At 50.3% G+C, this 15,693-nt stretch overlaps 2 protein-coding genes across 3 annotated transcripts; both read right to left on the minus strand.

Annotated features, from left to right (window-relative positions):
• Positions 1–491: 491 nt before the first annotated feature.
• On the minus strand, positions 492–5,194 carry RDH5 (retinol dehydrogenase 5). Of its 2 annotated transcripts, none has more exons than XM_040491798.1 (5): positions 4,503–5,194; positions 3,593–3,920; positions 3,179–3,437; positions 1,105–1,268; positions 492–818 (listed from the first exon to the last, which is right to left on the minus strand). In XM_040491798.1, the coding sequence occupies exons 2-5, from the start codon at positions 3,900–3,902 to the stop codon at positions 595–597; spliced, it is 957 nt and encodes a 318-aa protein (XP_040347732.1). In that variant the 5' UTR covers positions 3,903–3,920; positions 4,503–5,194; the 3' UTR covers positions 492–594. The 2 variants fall into 2 exon arrangements, with proteins under 2 accessions (XP_040347732.1, XP_040347731.1); XM_040491797.1 differs by having other exon boundaries at positions 3,593–3,939.
• Positions 5,195–5,300: 106 nt separating this feature from the next.
• Positions 5,301–9,011, minus strand: BLOC1S1 (biogenesis of lysosomal organelles complex 1 subunit 1). Its single transcript, XM_040491803.1, has 4 exons — positions 8,844–9,011; positions 7,979–8,051; positions 5,768–5,900; positions 5,301–5,492 (listed from the first exon to the last, which is right to left on the minus strand). Exons 1-4 carry the CDS (start codon positions 8,902–8,904, stop codon positions 5,382–5,384), a joined length of 378 nt encoding a protein of 125 aa, XP_040347737.1. The 5' UTR covers positions 8,905–9,011; the 3' UTR covers positions 5,301–5,381.
• Positions 9,012–15,693: the final 6,682 nt, after the last annotated feature.

Consider the following 15,693-nt stretch of genomic DNA (forward strand, 5'->3'; position numbering starts at 1 on the left):
ACTGCAACTTGACTCCTTGTAGAAAATACATGTCCAAAAGTGCCATCTGGTGGCCATTCTTCCATGTGCTTCAAAGAGCACCTAGTCACAAGCCAGTTCCCTTAGCCTCTGTCCCCCTTCCCGCTAGTTGCTAGTTGTTTTGCAGGCATTAAACAGGCCAGAGACCCTGGGCATTAAATCAGCCTAGGGGCGGGGCGCCTGGGTGGCGCAGTCGGTTAAGCGTCCGACTTCAGCCAGGTCACGATCTCGCAGTCCGTGAGTTCGAGCCCCGCGTCGGGGCTGATGGCCCCGAGCCCAGAGCCCGGAGCCTGCTTCCGATTCTGTGTCTCCCTCTCTCTCTGCCCCTCCCCAGTTCATGCTCTGTGTCTCTCCATCCCAAAAATAAATAAACATTGAAAAAAAAATAAAATAAAATAAATCAGCCTAGGGGCTAGCACTTAAATGGGGTCAGTCCCCCACTGGGCAACTCCATTTCTGCCCACTTCCAGTGCTTTTTTTTTTTTAACAATACACATTTATTCAGTACTTATTTTGTACCCGTACCAGGCAGTACCCGGGTGGGGACTGAAACAATCTTTTGCTGGAAGGTTGGATTCAGCAGACTGCCTGGGCAGGCTTGGGAACGACCCAGGTGAGCACAGCATCCACCAGGCTGGCTGGCAAGTAGGAGGCCGGCAGCCAGAGCAGCTTGGCATCCCAGCCTGGGCTGTAACGGGTCCTGGGGTGACGAGCAGTCAGGGCATGCTCCAGGCACCTGCTCACCTTGGTCAGGTCTGGGTCACAGATCAGGCTCATGATGCGCCGCTGCATTTTAAAGTCTGCAGTCCAGGAGGTGGTTGTAATCAGTGTCCCTGTCCCACCCCAGCCTATCTCGGGCCCTGTCTCCTGGGTCCTGGAACTGGTCCCCAGCAGAGGTGAGATGGATCCTTAGTCCCCTCCCCAGTTTGGCGAGTGGGCAGGTTCCACATGGCCTGGATGTTCTGTGGCATCTCATTCTCCCTCACCTCCTCTCTGCCCACCTCCTCCCAGCAGGCTGGTGTAGGATGGGCTGTTCTGGCACTTTCATTTCCCTTCGCACGACCCTGTGTGGGCCCACATACTCACACTTGGTGAGGAAGGCCTCCCCGTAGTGGGCCTGTGTGTCAGGAGGTAGCCGTGCCCAGCACTCCTGCAGCGTGTTCTCCAAACTCTCCAGGTTTGTCACAGGGGTTTGGAAGAAGCCAGGCTCCACAATGGAGACTCGGACACCAAAAGGAGCCACATCCCGCCTGGATGGGAGTAGACCGGAGGTTTTTGGGTTCTTGCTCCATAGGAAAGGGATCTTCTGAGACATGGGTATGGGGGCTAAAATGGGGAAGTTATCACAGGCCAGGGACAGGGGTCCTGATGGTAAAGGAGATCCCTGCTGTCCTGGGATGGGGACAAGTGGGACAGGTATTTTTGAGGTTTCCTTTATATTCTATGATCTAGAGTCGGGGTGGGGGGGGTCAGTAAACTTCTTAAAGGGCCAGGCAGTAAATACTTTTGGCATCGCAGACATAAAAATTAATGATATCATGTAGGTACTTTTTTTATTTTTACATTTTTTTAAATGTCTGTATTTGAGGGGGGAGGGAGGGGCAGAGAGAGATAGAGACAGAATCTGAAGCAGGCTCCTGATTCTGAGCTGTCAGCACAGAGTCTGACGTGGGGTGCAAACCCACAAGCTGTGAGATCATGACCTGAGCTGAAGTTGGATCCTTAACTGAGCCATCCAGGTGCCCTGGTACTTTAAAAGGTGTTTATTTTTGAGGGAGGGAGATAGAGTGTGAGTGGGGGAGGGGCAGAGAAGAGGGAAACAGAGGATATGAAGCAGGCTCTACTTCGATAGCACAGAGCCTGACACAGGGCTCAAACTCACGAACCTGGAGATCATGACCTGAGCTGAAGTCGGAAGCTTAACTGACAGCCACCCAGGTGCCCTCAGATAGGTACTTCTATAATCACTTACAGTGTAACCATTTAAAAATGTAAACACCATTATTAGCTTGTAGGCTACTGACCAGATTTGGCTTAAGAACCAGTTTACCAACTCCTGAGCTAGAAGAACCCCTTTCCCTAGGTCCCAGAACACAGCATGGAATCTTGAGTGCTGGACATGAAGGGAGTAGATTGGTGTTTGCTGCGGAGACTGCAGGGATACATCCAACTCCCTTGACATGGATGCAGAAATCCAAGTATAAAGTCTGTGTTCCATGATGCTGAGTGGAAAATGAAAAGACCCAAGGATAGGGAACGCCTGCGTGGCTCAGTCGCTTATGTGGTAGATTCTTCATTTCGGCTCAGGTCATGATCTCAGTCGGGAGATCGAGCCCTGCCTGCATCGAAAGCTCTGTGCTGGGCATGGAGTCTGCTTAAGATTCTCCCTCTCTCTTTGCCCCTTTTCCACTTGTGCACGCACATGCGTGCTCTCTCTCAAAAAAAAAAAAAAAAAAAAAAACCCCCCCCCCCCCCAAAAGGTATATAATTTAAATTCATTGCTGAGTGAAGGTGATGAAGGCAGGCTTCCTACAGAAGATAGGCTGGCTGGGGGGTACTTGTACTGATCAGAATTCAGGCTCTGGTCTCATGTGGTACTTGTCAAGTCTCCTTTGTGCTCTCAAGGGACTTTGGACATTATTGCTTAAAGATGAGGGATGGGAGAATGTAATGACCAGGCAAGCAGACTTGGGGGCAAGTCCCCGCATTTCTACTAACTAGTTGTGTGGTCTTGGGTAATAACTTGGGTAAGTTATATTACCCTGAGGATATCAATACCTAATCCCTTATAAGGTTGCTGGAAGAAATGAGAAAGTGTTCCACAAAGGTACTAGCTCATCACAAGTAACAGTTATTAATAATACTAATAATGACAGCAGGCTTCTTGGGGCATTTTCTACATGCCAGTCTCTGTTGGGGTCTTCCATGTACCTCATTCCACTCACAACACCCATGAGGCAGGTCTTCTCATTTTGATTTAACAGGTAGGGAATAAACTGGGGGAAAAGAGAAATAACCTATCAAGGTCACAAAGCACCCATGAGAGACGGCTGGCGTCTGAAGCCACAAAGCTAAGCCCTCAGCTGTCTCCTCTTCAGTATCGCACTCTGCAGTGTTTTAGTCATCTCTGCCGGGCAGCCCAGGGCTCTGCACCCCTTACCTCAGGCTGTCAGAGAAGGCCTCCAGGCCAAACTTGGAGACACAATAGCCCCCACCATTGGCTGCCAGGCGACCCAGAACACTGGTGATGTTGACCACCCGGCCCCTGGCCTGCTGGAGCAGGGGGAGCAGGGCAAGGGTGACCCCAATGGGACCCAGCGTATTCACACTCAGCACCCGATGGAAATCATCTCGTGTGAGCCACGGCGTGGGCCCAATGATACCAGCCACACCAGCATTATTCACCAGACCAAAAAGCCCTGTGGAGAGATGAAACAGATCCCGTCGGGTAGGTAAGGCGTTCCAACACTCTCTCCTGATCACTCCTCCTTCCCCACGCAGTTTTTCTTGCTTCCCGCCGCCCCTGTGACTGAGCACCCTGCACCACGAGCCCTGTGGCCCCACTGCTACTCACCTGCTTCACCAACATGTGTTTCCACCCACTTGGCTGCCCGCTGGACACTCTGGGGCTCAGTGACATCAAGCAGGGTGGTGTGGAGGCGAGAGGAGGCCACACGCTGTAGGTCCTCTGCCCCTGAGGGGGTCAGGCAGCTGGCCAGGACTCGGAAGCCTCTCTGGTCCAGTCTCAGTGCCAGAAGCCGCCCGAAGCCTGAGTCACAGCCGGTGATGAAGATGAAAGCATCGCTGGCAGGCAGGCTCTGTCGGTCCCTGAACAACCACAGCGCTGCCCAGACCAAGACTCCCAGCAGCAGAGGCAGCCACATGGCCAGAGCCCAAGTGACCTGCAGGTGGCAGCCGAGACTGGGCAGGAAAACTTGTCTAGTTTACTCTGGCTCTTAAACCCTTGCCCCTAATATCCTCCCCTCCCTCACTGGAGGTCTGGTCTGAGCATATTGAGAAATTATCTGCTGGGCGGGTAATTAGCAAACTATGGCTCATCTAAGCAAAGCAAAGATTGAGGCAGACCCTATATCTGTTGCTAACTTAACTAAAATCAGATTAGCGGGGTCCTGTGTGCAGGCCTGCTGCACGGGAGCAGAGGGATCTGGTTCGTAGTCACCTCTCCCGCTAAGCCAGGGACATCTAAATTCTCTAAATGTAAACTGGGCCTTATTTTTTGAAACACATGGGGCAAAGAGCCCCACATTTTAGTCCTGGTGGCCCTAAACTTACTGTGGGATGCTGAGTATCTCACCTGTTTTCTATTTTACCAGTGGGGCCAACACCCACCGTGGTCCACCTGGGAATTGTGGAGGGTCAGAGGGGATAATGTGTGAGGAAACACATGAAAAGCTTTGACTTATCAATAAATGCAACACCTGGATACTCCTCTCATAGCACCCAGCTCCCAGTGCCCTGCTTACCTCCTCTGGGGAAAGCTAGCAGGTAGGTGCCCCAAATCCTTCTTTTCCTTTGTTCGAGAGGCTTTGCTCCCAGTCTTCCCAGGTTTCCACACTAGCTACAGCTAATGCCAATGTCTGCAGTGGGCGGACTGGGTGTCAGGGTATTAAGTGGATGTGGGTGAGGGGAGGGGCTGAGAGGAGGAGCCAGGGAAGCTGGAGCCTGGCAATTGAAGCCAAGGCTTGGCACAGGCCAGGTGTGCCCCGGCACCCTTCTTGGCTGGCTTTACCAGCTGGGGGTACCTGACCACCTGTGTCATGGGCTCCCAGGAAGAGGACTATGTCAAGGATGGCAGCTACCCCTCTCTGTTGGTGACCTTGGACCTGACACTCCTCCTCCTTCCAAGCCCTGAAGTGCCCCCATGACCAAGAATTAATCTCCAACCTGGTCCGGACTCATGACACTGCTTAGCACCAGGCTGGGAGAGGCCATGAGCACGTGGAGAGGCAGAGAGCCAGAGCCAGCACCAGGCCTGCTCCCTGTCCTATTTCTCCTCTGCAAGAAACTGAAGTCCTGTGTTAGGAAGCTTGGGGCAGGGCACCCAGACCTTCTCTGGGGAGGTGTGGGAAACTTCTACCCTCTAGGTACCCAACATACACCTGCACCAGGCCCAAAGAGGAAAAGAGGGGTGAGACACTAAGAGGAAGCTAGTTCCACCCTCTAGCGAAAGGGTACCTGTAGCTTAGGGAGACAGTCTTTGAATCTTCCACTCCTACCCACCATGCTGGGCTAGTAGCTCTTTGAAACATACCACAGAAAAATGGAGGCTTGTGTTTTATTCTTGTCTCCTGCCCCACCCTGGGGGAGACAGGAGGGGCGGGGCAGAGGAAAGGGAAGAGGGGCTAGGAGGGGGCAGACTGCAGCTGCCCTTTGTACACGTATTCCAGTGCGGTGGCAATAGTTCGCATGTCCAGCTCGATGCTCCGAGCCCAGTTCTCCACATCCCCGATTTCCTGGGAAGGGGAGGAGGTGGGAGGTGAGGAATCAGGGTGGGTAGAATGTAGCTCTAAGGAGACAGACAAGGGCACTTTCCGTCCATCCCCTAGAAAGGGCTTTGCTTGGACCCACCAGCTATTTTCATCTCTCTAGCTTTTCTGACACTGGGGCCATACATGGCATTTCTGGGACCAGCCCCACTTCTTTTTTAACCTGAGGCCTAAAGTGACCCGACTGGAGGCATTTAACGGAGGCCCAGGATGGGGCCAGTGATGTAGGGAGTGTGGCCCACCTTGAGTGCCTGATTGAAGTTCTCCACCATCCCGATCCACTGGCCTGTTTGTTTGGCAAACTGGGCAGCCTGGACCTGTAGGGTCTTCACCTCATGATCCAGCTTTCTCTGGTTCATGTAGGCCTGGGCCACACTAGAGGTTGGAAGAGAGACGAGATCAACTCACCCGGCTGGTGGGGAGTGGTCTCTAGGACTAATATTCCACTGCAAGAGCCGGAGGTCAGCCAGGAGTCAGGCTGGGGAAAACCTCATGATTTTGGCCATTCTTGGATGTGATGCAAATGACTACTGTACATGCAAATGAACCAGCTTCTTGCTCCCACTCCCAGGATTCCCAGGAAAGCCTAGCTGGGAGCTGACTAGAAACTTACCATCTCCTACCCCCCCAAAGGAATTCCTGAAGCTGGGTGGGAGAAGGGAGGATTCCCTGAGGAAGAAGCTGAGAGGGTAAAGGGGGTGCAGAGAAGCTGGGAAAATCCAGCAGCAGGGACACATCTGGCAGTGATTGGAAGCCCAAGGGTCTGTGCAAGAAGTTGGGAAGGGAAACTGGGCCCCTCCCTGACTCTGGGATGGGATGGGAGAGTGGCTCCCCTCCCCAGGAACTCAGGGTCAAGAGAAGATATCCCAGGGGCTGCCTCTTGGCTCTCAAGTCTCTCTCCCAACCCTTCTCTTTTCGCCCACACAGATGAACGAACACACACACATAATCTCTCTCTTTCCCTTCCTTCTTTCTGCTCTAGGCAGTAGTTTTTTTTTTCTCCTCAACCAAGGTTGGCTGTACTTACCATTAATACCATGAGGTTGGTACCTCCAACTCTCTGCCCTGTTCCCCCTTCCCCCAATCTCACAATAACTGTTCTCTCTTACTGGCTAGGGAGTCTTTTCACTCACCATCCCAAAGCTCTAGGTCAGCTGGGAGACTCCGCATCCGGTATCCACCCCCCACTGGAATCTGTGGGGGCTGGAGGGGGCAACGGGTTGGGGTGGGTGGAAAGAGTGGGAAGGACACCTGACAGGGGCTGAGATAGACTGAGCCTTTGTTTTCCTTTCCAGGGAATGAGAGGACCCGTGGGCAGAACACAAAACCCTTTCTAATCTGGCTTTGGCTTAGCTGTCCTTTAAGCTGAAAGAGGGGTGGCCCCTAGCAAAGGAAGAGCATAGGGAGAAGCCTGGGCCAGTCTCACAGCAGAGCCCGAGAGGCGCCAATGTGGGAGGAAGGAAAGGGGGCAGACCCTGTCCTTTTTCTTTGGGAGACAGCTTGGCCATAGTAGGGGGTAGTGTAGGAGCTGAAACAGTAATAGCGGGCTCCCAATGCTTCAAGAGATTCCCCTGGGAGTTCCTAAAATGCCAGTTTTTCCTATTGACCTCCTACTTTCACACTGAGTGAAGGGAGAGGTCTGGAGGGGAGAGATCAGAGGCCCCAACCACTGCCTTCTTGTCCCTTAATCTTCCCCAGAGATGAATAATGAAGATGACAGTCCCTGCATGGCTCACTTGGGTGACTCAGTCTCTGGATTCACAGCCAAGCTATTCTACTTGCCCTGCCATGGGAGACATCATACTGCCCCTTTTCTTCCGACAGATAGCCTATCACATCATCGTCGCAGCACTCTTCTGGGTCACTCAGGGTCAAGAGACAATATTCTTTGCTCCTTCCCAAGTTTTTGGTTGTTACTGGCATTCTCATATAGGGCTGGCACAGGGGGTGGTCTCTGGAGACCAGGAAGGAAGGGAAGAGACAGCCTGGCTCTGCTACAGCTCCTGGCATAGGTTCTGCCCTCACCCTCACTGGCTGTGCCACCTCTTTCCTGCCAGCTGCTCCCCAGGCCTGCCAGAGGGTGGGAGGTAGAGAAGCAGAGGGTGGCAAGTTGTGGTAAAGGAGGGTGCTCTCCCTCCTGCTGAAGCGACAGCTGGACTTGGAGGAGTGAAGGGAAGTGGGCAGATGGCATCAAGTTGTGAGCACCAGGGAAGTTATTAGGGGGAGGGGGAAATCTGGCTGCCTCTTCAACCACTGCTGCTGCTCCTCCTTGTGCAACGTTAGGGGTCAGAGCTGACTCAAGCCTTTCTCTATAAAGTTAAGCTGGGTGACAGGAATGGAGGGAATGAAATGGAACATCTCATCCCCTCAACAGCAATCTGAGGGCTAGACGTTGCCAGTGCCTAAATTTGGGGGGCGGGGGGTGCTGGTGGTTGATGGGAAGAGGTTCATACCCCACATTGAGGTGATCCACCAAAGCTTCTGTCAGGCAGGTCGCTGCAGTGATAGCCTCTCGCCTCCTCTTCTCTGGGGGTGGGGGAAAAAGGGATTGGAGTGGAGACTTGGTTTTTTTGAAGCGTGGTGCTGAAGGTTCAGCACCCATTAATTACTATTCCGCTAGTTGCGGGAACATCTCAGCTAATCTCAGCGCCAGAGCTGAAAAGGACCTTGCAAAACATAAAGGAAGCCTTTTCATTTTATTTCATTATTAAAAAAAATTTTTTTATTAGAAAACTTTTTTTCTAGGCCTTTTCATTTTAGAGGTGAGTTAACTGGTATCCTGGAAGGGGAAGCGACTCACCCGGGAACGCTGACGAGTCAGTGGCAGCGCCCAGGACTCCAGACCCTCGGGCACTATTTTCCCACAGTCTTGGCTTGAGGATTGGTAACTCCCGGATTCCCTGGCCAGATTCAGGAAACAAGGGCCCCACCCCTATTTCGGCGGTTTCAGGCCTCTAAGAGTCCCGGCTCAGTCGGGTCCTAGCGCCCCCCTGCCTTCAGGAGCGTCCCTTGCCACTTTCAGGACGCGAGGCTCCCTGGGCCAATCGGCACCGCGTTCCACGCGCAGGGGCGGGACCAGGATGCGGGAAGACAGAGCGTGGGGGGCGTGGCCCAGAGGAGGCCGCAGTGTTGCCGAGGGGACCGAGCCCGTTGGCAAGGGAACCGAATTTCCAAAAAAGCGCCCCCACCCCTTCCCCGACGCCCATGCCCAATAGCCCGCGCCCTTCCCTGGATCTGGGCCGTTACTCGAGGTCCAGGCTCCGGCTGAGGCTAGGCCGCGGCGGGAGAGAAAACGGCGGACAGGGACGTTCTGCTCACCCTGCAGCTCCTTGCGTTCGTTCTGCTTGGCTTGGTGTTCTTTCAGCAGGCGAGACAGCATGATCGCGGCGCGCTGGGGGCTGGGCGCGCCCGACCCTCTCCGACTGCGGGAGCTGGAACTGGTGCCTCGGCTCCTGAGGGGCCCGGGTCAGTCACGTGACCGCAGTGTCACGTGAGCCCTGGACCGCCCCCTTTTGAGACCTAGGGTAGAGGACATAGAAGATCTTGGCTGGGAACGGAGGGACTTGTAGAGGGTTGGGGGTAAGCGAGCTTTTGTCTTTATATTGGGGGCTCCCTTTTTGGTCAGTGTTGGAAGAAATTTTCTCCAGTACCCATATTACAGAGCTCGTTTTGGACATCTTTGGATCTCAAGGCTCCCGGGAGGGTTGGTACTGCCAGGATATCCATCCTTGTTCCGTATTGGGGGAGCAGAGGCTCCCTGGACTCATTGAAATTCTTTTCCTTTCCTCGCCTTTCCCTTCTGGCAGCTCTGGCCGGTTCTCAGTTGATTCTCAGCACTCTCCCTCTGGGAGGGAAAGCATTCCTCTCGTTTCCAGCCCTTTCTCTTCTCAGTATTCTGCCAAGGTTCTTCAGCTCTGGGTGATCATTGTAGAGAAGAAGCATTTTCGGCATTTCAAGCGGCCTCCTAGGGAGCTTTGCTAGTTTGGTTGACCATGTGTGGTGAAAGTATAATCCCATCTCTGTCCTTTTGTGGTCAGGGAATGCGAACCCTTTCAGTCTGACCAGAAGAAAAAGTGCTGCTGTCACAGTAAAAGGTAAATCATATAACACCTCTCTGAATTAAAGAGAAATGCTTCCGGGATTAACTCCAACAAGAAAAAACTGTAAACATTATCAACATATTCTTGCTATTGCCATAATCTCTCTTGGCGCACCATGCACTAACATGCTGGGTGATTCTGGGCAAGTTGCTTATGCACTCTGGATTTTGATTTTCCCCCTAGTAAAATAAGGGGATTGGATTAAATCAGCAGCTCTCAACCCTGGCTAAACATTAGGTCCACCTGGGGAAGTTTGCAAAAATGCCTTGGCCCTAGGTAAATTAACTTAGATCTGTAAGGAGTGGACCCCAAGTACAAATATTTTTTACTTTTTTATTAAAAAGATTTTTTAGGGGTGCCTGGGTGGCTCAGTTGGTTAAGCATCCGACTTCAGCTCAGGTCATGGTCTCACGGTCTGTGAGTTCAATCCCCGCGTCGGGCTCTGCGCTGACCACTCAGAGCCTGGAGCCTGCTTCAGATTCTGTGTCTCCCGCTCTCTCTGCCCCAAAAATAGACATTAAAAAATTTTTTTTTAATGTTTATTTATTTATTTAAAAATAATTTTTTTTAAGTTTATTTATTTTTGAGACAGAGAGAGACAGAGCATGAACGGGGTAGGGTCAGAGAGAGAGGGAGACACAGAATCGGAAGCAGGCTCCAGGCTCCGAGCCATCAGCCCAGAGCCCGACGCGGGGCTCGAACTCACGGAGTGCGAGATCGTGACCTGAGCTGAAGTCAGACGCTCAACCGACTGAGCCACCCAGGCGCCGCAAATATTTATTTATTTTTCAGACAGAGGGAGACAGAGCACGAGCGGGGGAGGGGCAGAGAGAGCGGGAGACACAGAATCTGAAGCAGGCTCCAGGCTCTGAGCTGTCAGCTCAGAGCCTGACCAGGGGCTCGAATTTGTCAACCATTAGATCATGGCCTGAGCCGAAGTCAGACACTCAACAGACTGAGTCACCCAGGCGCCCCAGTACAAGTATTTTTTAAAAAGTTATTTAACTAATTCTAGTATGCATCTGACATTGAGAATCGTTGGACTAAACCATATCTAAGGCTGTTTCCAACTGTGGCAGTCTCTCATTTTGTGATCCAGTTACATACTAGAAAATTAGCCTTGCTATATCTACTTACAGGGGAAGAGAAATAGGCGCTGATTTATTTATTTATTTATTTATTTATTTATTTATTTATTTATTTATTTAAAAACATTTTTTTAATGTTTATTTTTGAGAGAGACAGAGACAATGCAAGTGGGTTAGGGGCAGAAAGAGAGGGAGACACAGAATCCGAAGCAGGCTCCAGGCTCTGAGCTGTCAGCACAGAGCCTGATGCGGGGCTCGAACTCACGAGGTGTGAGTTCATGACTTGAGCTCAACCAACTGAGCCACCCAGGCACCCCAATAGGTGCTGATTTAGAATAAAACATTCTTCTTGGGTTTTCTGAGAAAGAGTTGAGGATCACTGATTGATTGAGTCAGTCAGCTATTTGGAGAGTAGCATATTAAGTCCTGGGAGGTGTGCTACCTTGAAAGTGTTAGTGAATGAAATAGTTAAGTGGTAGCATAAAGCAGGACATTAAATGCCCCCAACATAAAAACTCTGAATAAAAATGTTAGACTGTGGGGGGGGGGGGGCGCCTGGGTGACTCAGTCGGTTAGGTGTTCGACTTTGGCTCAGGTCATGATCTCATGGTTTGTGAGTTTGAGCCCTGTGTCAGGCTCTGTGCTGACAGCTCAGAGCCTGGAGCCTGCCTCGGATTCTGTCTGTTCTCTCTCTGTCTCTGTCTGTCTCTGTCTCTGTCTCTCTTGGCCTCTCCCCCACTCACGCTCTGTCACTATCTCTCTCTCAAAGGTAAATAAACATTAAAAAATTTTTAAAAAATGTTGGAGTGTGTATGTCTGTGTCTATGCTTGTATGTGTCCTATCATTTACTTTTCCAACATTTCCTGAGTACTTCTCATGGGTCAAACGCCTTACATGTATTACTTCATTTAATCCCTAGAACTATTGTGTGAAGTATTGTCCTCAATTTTCAGATGAAGAATCTGAGATACGGAGCAGATAAGTAATAGAGCTAAGTGGTAGAGCTAGAATACAAATCCGGGCTATCTGGCTCCAGAGGCCAAGTGTAACCACTGTACTATGCTGCATAAACCATGGGAAAGACCCCAGGAGGGGAGATTCTGTCTCTCATCACTATGACCTTCTAGCTTGTGGGCACAGTTGAAGAGAATCCTGGCAAGGGGAGGAGTGTTTGGGAAGAGGCTCTGCTCTAGCAAAGGGCTGATCAATAGAAGTGGGAAGAGTGAGAGCATCACCGGGCAGCCTATTCAAATCCTACCCCCAACCCCCCACTTGGCTCCAGCTTCCAACTGCAATGAGCAAGCAAAATAGAAGCACATTGGAAGATGCTGGGTGCCTCACTCCCAGAGCTGTGGGGCCTGGGAGAGAATAGCAGGGGTTGGAAGGGGTACCAGAAAATGGCTACTTGGGGATGTGAAACAGAGGGCAGGGGCTAATGAGGGGGCGTTGGTGTCGGGGGTTTCAGTGGTGAGTTTGTGAATGTTAAGATTAAGTTGACTCAGGGAGAGTGCCAGCCCATCCTGCATTACCCTCACCCCCCTTGGCACAACCGCCTGACATTTTCACAATCGGCATGGAGACTGCCAGGATTCTGCAGACATCAGCCCTGCCCTCCTCCCCACACTGGCTGTTCCTTTGCCCTAGAGCGGGGCAGAGGACACAGGTACCTGTATTTGGGGACTCCAGCTGATCTCTCTGGGGTCATCGTCCAGATGCTCTTTTTCTAGGCTTTTGCTGCTCACTGTGTAACTTGAGTTTCTGCTGAGTTGAAGCTCAGCTCCCCAGTTGCCTTTGGTAGAGACGGGCACAAGATTCGTGCATCCCTGGAGAATGACTTGACATGTGAAATCTCTTTTTGCCCACCTCTCTGTACACTTTCCCACCTAGATTATTTTCTCTTAATGAATGAATGGATGCAACTCCACGCTCCTTTCCCCTACTCATTTCCTTGTTCTTTTGAAATCTCTTTCTGAGTTAGCTTTAATTAGCAAGCTTCAAACTGAAGATGGGGCCAAACATTAGGGCCGGAAGCTGCTGAATTGTTAAGGGTTGGGTGAGGACTGAAGGAGAACATGGAGTGAGTGGAGAAGGCTTCTCATGCTGGGAAGTCTGGCTGGGCTTCAAGAAGGGGGGTGCCATTGGTGGTGTGGCCAAGTTCCAAATGTTGGCCCAAGGCCAGTGCTCCAAGAAAAGGGCCCTCAAGACAGCCTAAATGGCTCCCTGTGGGAAGTGACCTCCCAGCCCTTCTCCAGAAGATGCATGGGTTTCCCTAGGATCCCTAAAGCAGTCATTTCCCCCATGACTCCTTTCAATCAAACTTATAATCTTTCTCTCCCAGCTACTCCCATAGTTTGAGCTTTGGCTACAGCCAGCATTCAGAGGCAGGCAGAAGGAATCCAGTGCTAGAGATGTGGGTGGGGTGAGAAAGTCCTCATGTTGTGTGTGTTGGGGAGGAAGAGGCTGACCCTGGGATGTATGCTCCAAGCCTCTGCTGCCAGATGAGGTGGAGGGAAGTTAACCCTGCAGCGTGTTCTAGAAGTGTTTGCTTGTAGGCTAGAGGCAGTGGTTAGAAAATGTCTAGTCTGGGGAAGCTGAAAAGCGGATCCTACATGGAGGTGGGGCTGGAGAAAGTCTCAGCTTCCACTCAGATAAAGGCTGAAAGCTTTGCTGGGCTTGGACATTTATCAATTTTTAAAATTATTTTGAAATAGTTATAGATGCAGAGGAAGTTGCAAAAATAGTACATGAAGTCCTGTGTACCCTTCACCCAGCTTTCCTCGGTGGTGACATCTCATATAACTGTAGCACAATATCAAAACCAAGAAGCTGACATAGGTATACCGTTAACTAGCTTACAGGCTTTATTCAGTTTTTATCAGTGCCCCACATGTATTCATGTGTGTGCAAGTGTGTACATGTGTGTGTAGTTCCGTGCAATTTTATCCCGTGTATCGATCTGAGTAACTACCACCAAAATCAAGATACAGATTTCTTCATCACCACAATGGAAACTCCCATGCCATATATATATATATATATATATATATATATATATATATATATATATATATTTTTTTTTTTTTTTTTTTGGTATTTGGTATTTATTTACTTATTTATAAATGTTTATTTATTTTTGAGAGAGAGAGAGAGAGTGCACGAGACTGGGGTAGGGGTAGAGAGTGAGAGGGGATAGAGGATCTGAAGTGGGCTCTACACTGATAGTAGAGAGCCCAATATGGGGCTCGAACTCACAAACTGTGAAATCATGACCTGAGCTGAAGATGGATGCTTAAACCGACTGAGCCACCCAGGCGCCCCTATTTATTTATTTTTAAAGTATAATTAACATACATGTTATATTAGTTTCAGGTATAAGGTGCTATCTTTTTATATTTATCTCCTCCCATCCCTGTCCCCTGGCAATCACTAACCTGTTCTTCATCTTTATAGTTTTAATTTAATGAATTTCCAAACTCTTCACTCAAATACAAGAAGTTCTCTGGCAGATTATTTATTTACACGTTGAGCTTCCTTTATTTTTCAGATCCCTCTTGCTTCTTAATTCCCCCCCTTTACCTATGATATTGTGCCTCACTCCAACAATCTGGTCTCACTCCTTTTCTTTTTAAAGCCAATTTTTTTTAAGGTTTCTTCATTTTTCAGACAAGAGGGTGACAAAGTGTGAGTGGGGGAGGGGCAGACAGAGAGGGAGGCACAGAATCCGAAGAAGGCTCCAGGATCTGAGCTGTCAGCACAGAGCCCCATGCACGGTTCAAACTCACGGATAGGGAGATCATGACCTGAGCTGAAGCCAGACGCTTAACCCCGACTGAGCCACCCAGGCGCCCCTGGTCCTCCTAAAGGAGGTTTAGGGAAAATCTACATGTCTAAATTTACTAGGCTGGTTTAGGGCTCTTACATTTTCAACTGCCCTCCCTTGCCCCACTATTTATAGCCAGGCTAATTTTGGGCAGCCTCTCTCTCTCTCTTTTTCCTGCTCCTTCCTCCTGTGGCGGGTGAGATGACTTCTCAAATATTTGGGCAGAGGAGGTCAGAAGCAGATTCTTGGCATTCGATTTCAACCTTGGATTTAGCAGGAGCCAGTGGGGTGGAGATGAAGGGAGGCAGAAGCTGCAGGTGCAGAGAGGAAGGCACCTGGGGCTCTAAAGGCATTCTGACTCCTGTTGGAGATCCGGGCTCAGAGTCAGGAGTCCTGGGTTCGATCCTGATTTTACTACTCTGCTGTCACATATCAGCTCTACTGTCTGGGGCTCTGAGATAGAAAAGGGATGGAGAGGGCAAATCTTGGGGATAATAAAAGTAGGATCCTGGTGCCAACTTGCTGGCAGCACATGTATTTCCTTGATAGTACTTATTTATAGTGCTAGTCCCCTGGAAGGGATGTCCACAAGTGTAGTGTTGCAAAAACAGAGGACCAAACCTTCAAATGTATGGTAACTTACCCAGGGCGAGGACTGTCTCAGGGCCAGCAGAGTGAAAGCCTACCTTTTTGTTTGTTTTTTAAAAGTATAATCTTGGACAAAGAAGTAAGAGAGACAAAGGGAGCATGGGGAAAAATTAGGTAGGACGTATTGGGGCTTTTAAGAAAGGGAAGAAGAGAAAATCTTTTCCCCCCCAAAGATTTCATTTTTAAGTAATTTCTCCACCCAACGTGGGGCTCGAACTTACAACCCTGAGATGAAGAGTCAAATGCTCTACAGACTGGGCCAGCCAGGTGCTCCATGAAAAGAGAAAATCTTTTTTTTTAATACATATTTTAAAAAGTGTATTCACTTTTGAGAGACAGAGAGGGAACAGGGGAGGGGCAGAGAGAGAGGGAGACACAGAATCCAAAGCAGGCTCCAGGCTCTGAGCTGTCAGCACAGAGGCCGAAGGGGAGTTGAAGGGGCTGGAACCCACAAACTGTGAGGTCATGACCTGAGCCTAAGTTGAACGCTTAACCCACTGAGCCACCCAGG

The sequence above is a fragment of the Herpailurus yagouaroundi genome, unplaced genomic scaffold (genome assembly GCF_014898765.1).
Source record: "Herpailurus yagouaroundi ecotype Mexico unplaced genomic scaffold, PumYag 182, whole genome shotgun sequence".
NCBI classification, from domain to species: Eukaryota; Metazoa; Chordata; class Mammalia; order Carnivora; family Felidae; genus Herpailurus; species Herpailurus yagouaroundi.

Coding starts and splice junctions, on each gene's coding strand:
- BLOC1S1 (XM_040491803.1), bottom strand. CDS start 8,904: ATGCTGTCTCGCCTGCTGAAAGAACACCAAGCCAAGCAGAACGAACGC. Junction 5,901..7,978: donor GTGGATCACCTCAATGTGGG/GTATGAACCTCT, acceptor TCCAACCTCTAG/TGTGGCCCAGGCCTACATGA. Junction 5,493..5,767: donor ACTTCAATCAGGCACTCAAG/GTGGGCCACACT, acceptor TCCCCTTCCCAG/GAAATCGGGGATGTGGAGAA.
- RDH5 (XM_040491798.1), bottom strand. CDS start 3,902: ATGTGGCTGCCTCTGCTGCTGGGAGTCTTGGTCTGGGCAGCGCTGTGG. Junction 3,438..3,592: donor AACACATGTTGGTGAAGCAG/GTGAGTAGCAGT, acceptor ATCTCTCCACAG/GGCTTTTTGGTCTGGTGAAT. Junction 819..1,104: donor GGAGGCCTTCCTCACCAAGT/GTGAGTATGTGG, acceptor CCTGGACTGCAG/ACTTTAAAATGCAGCGGCGC.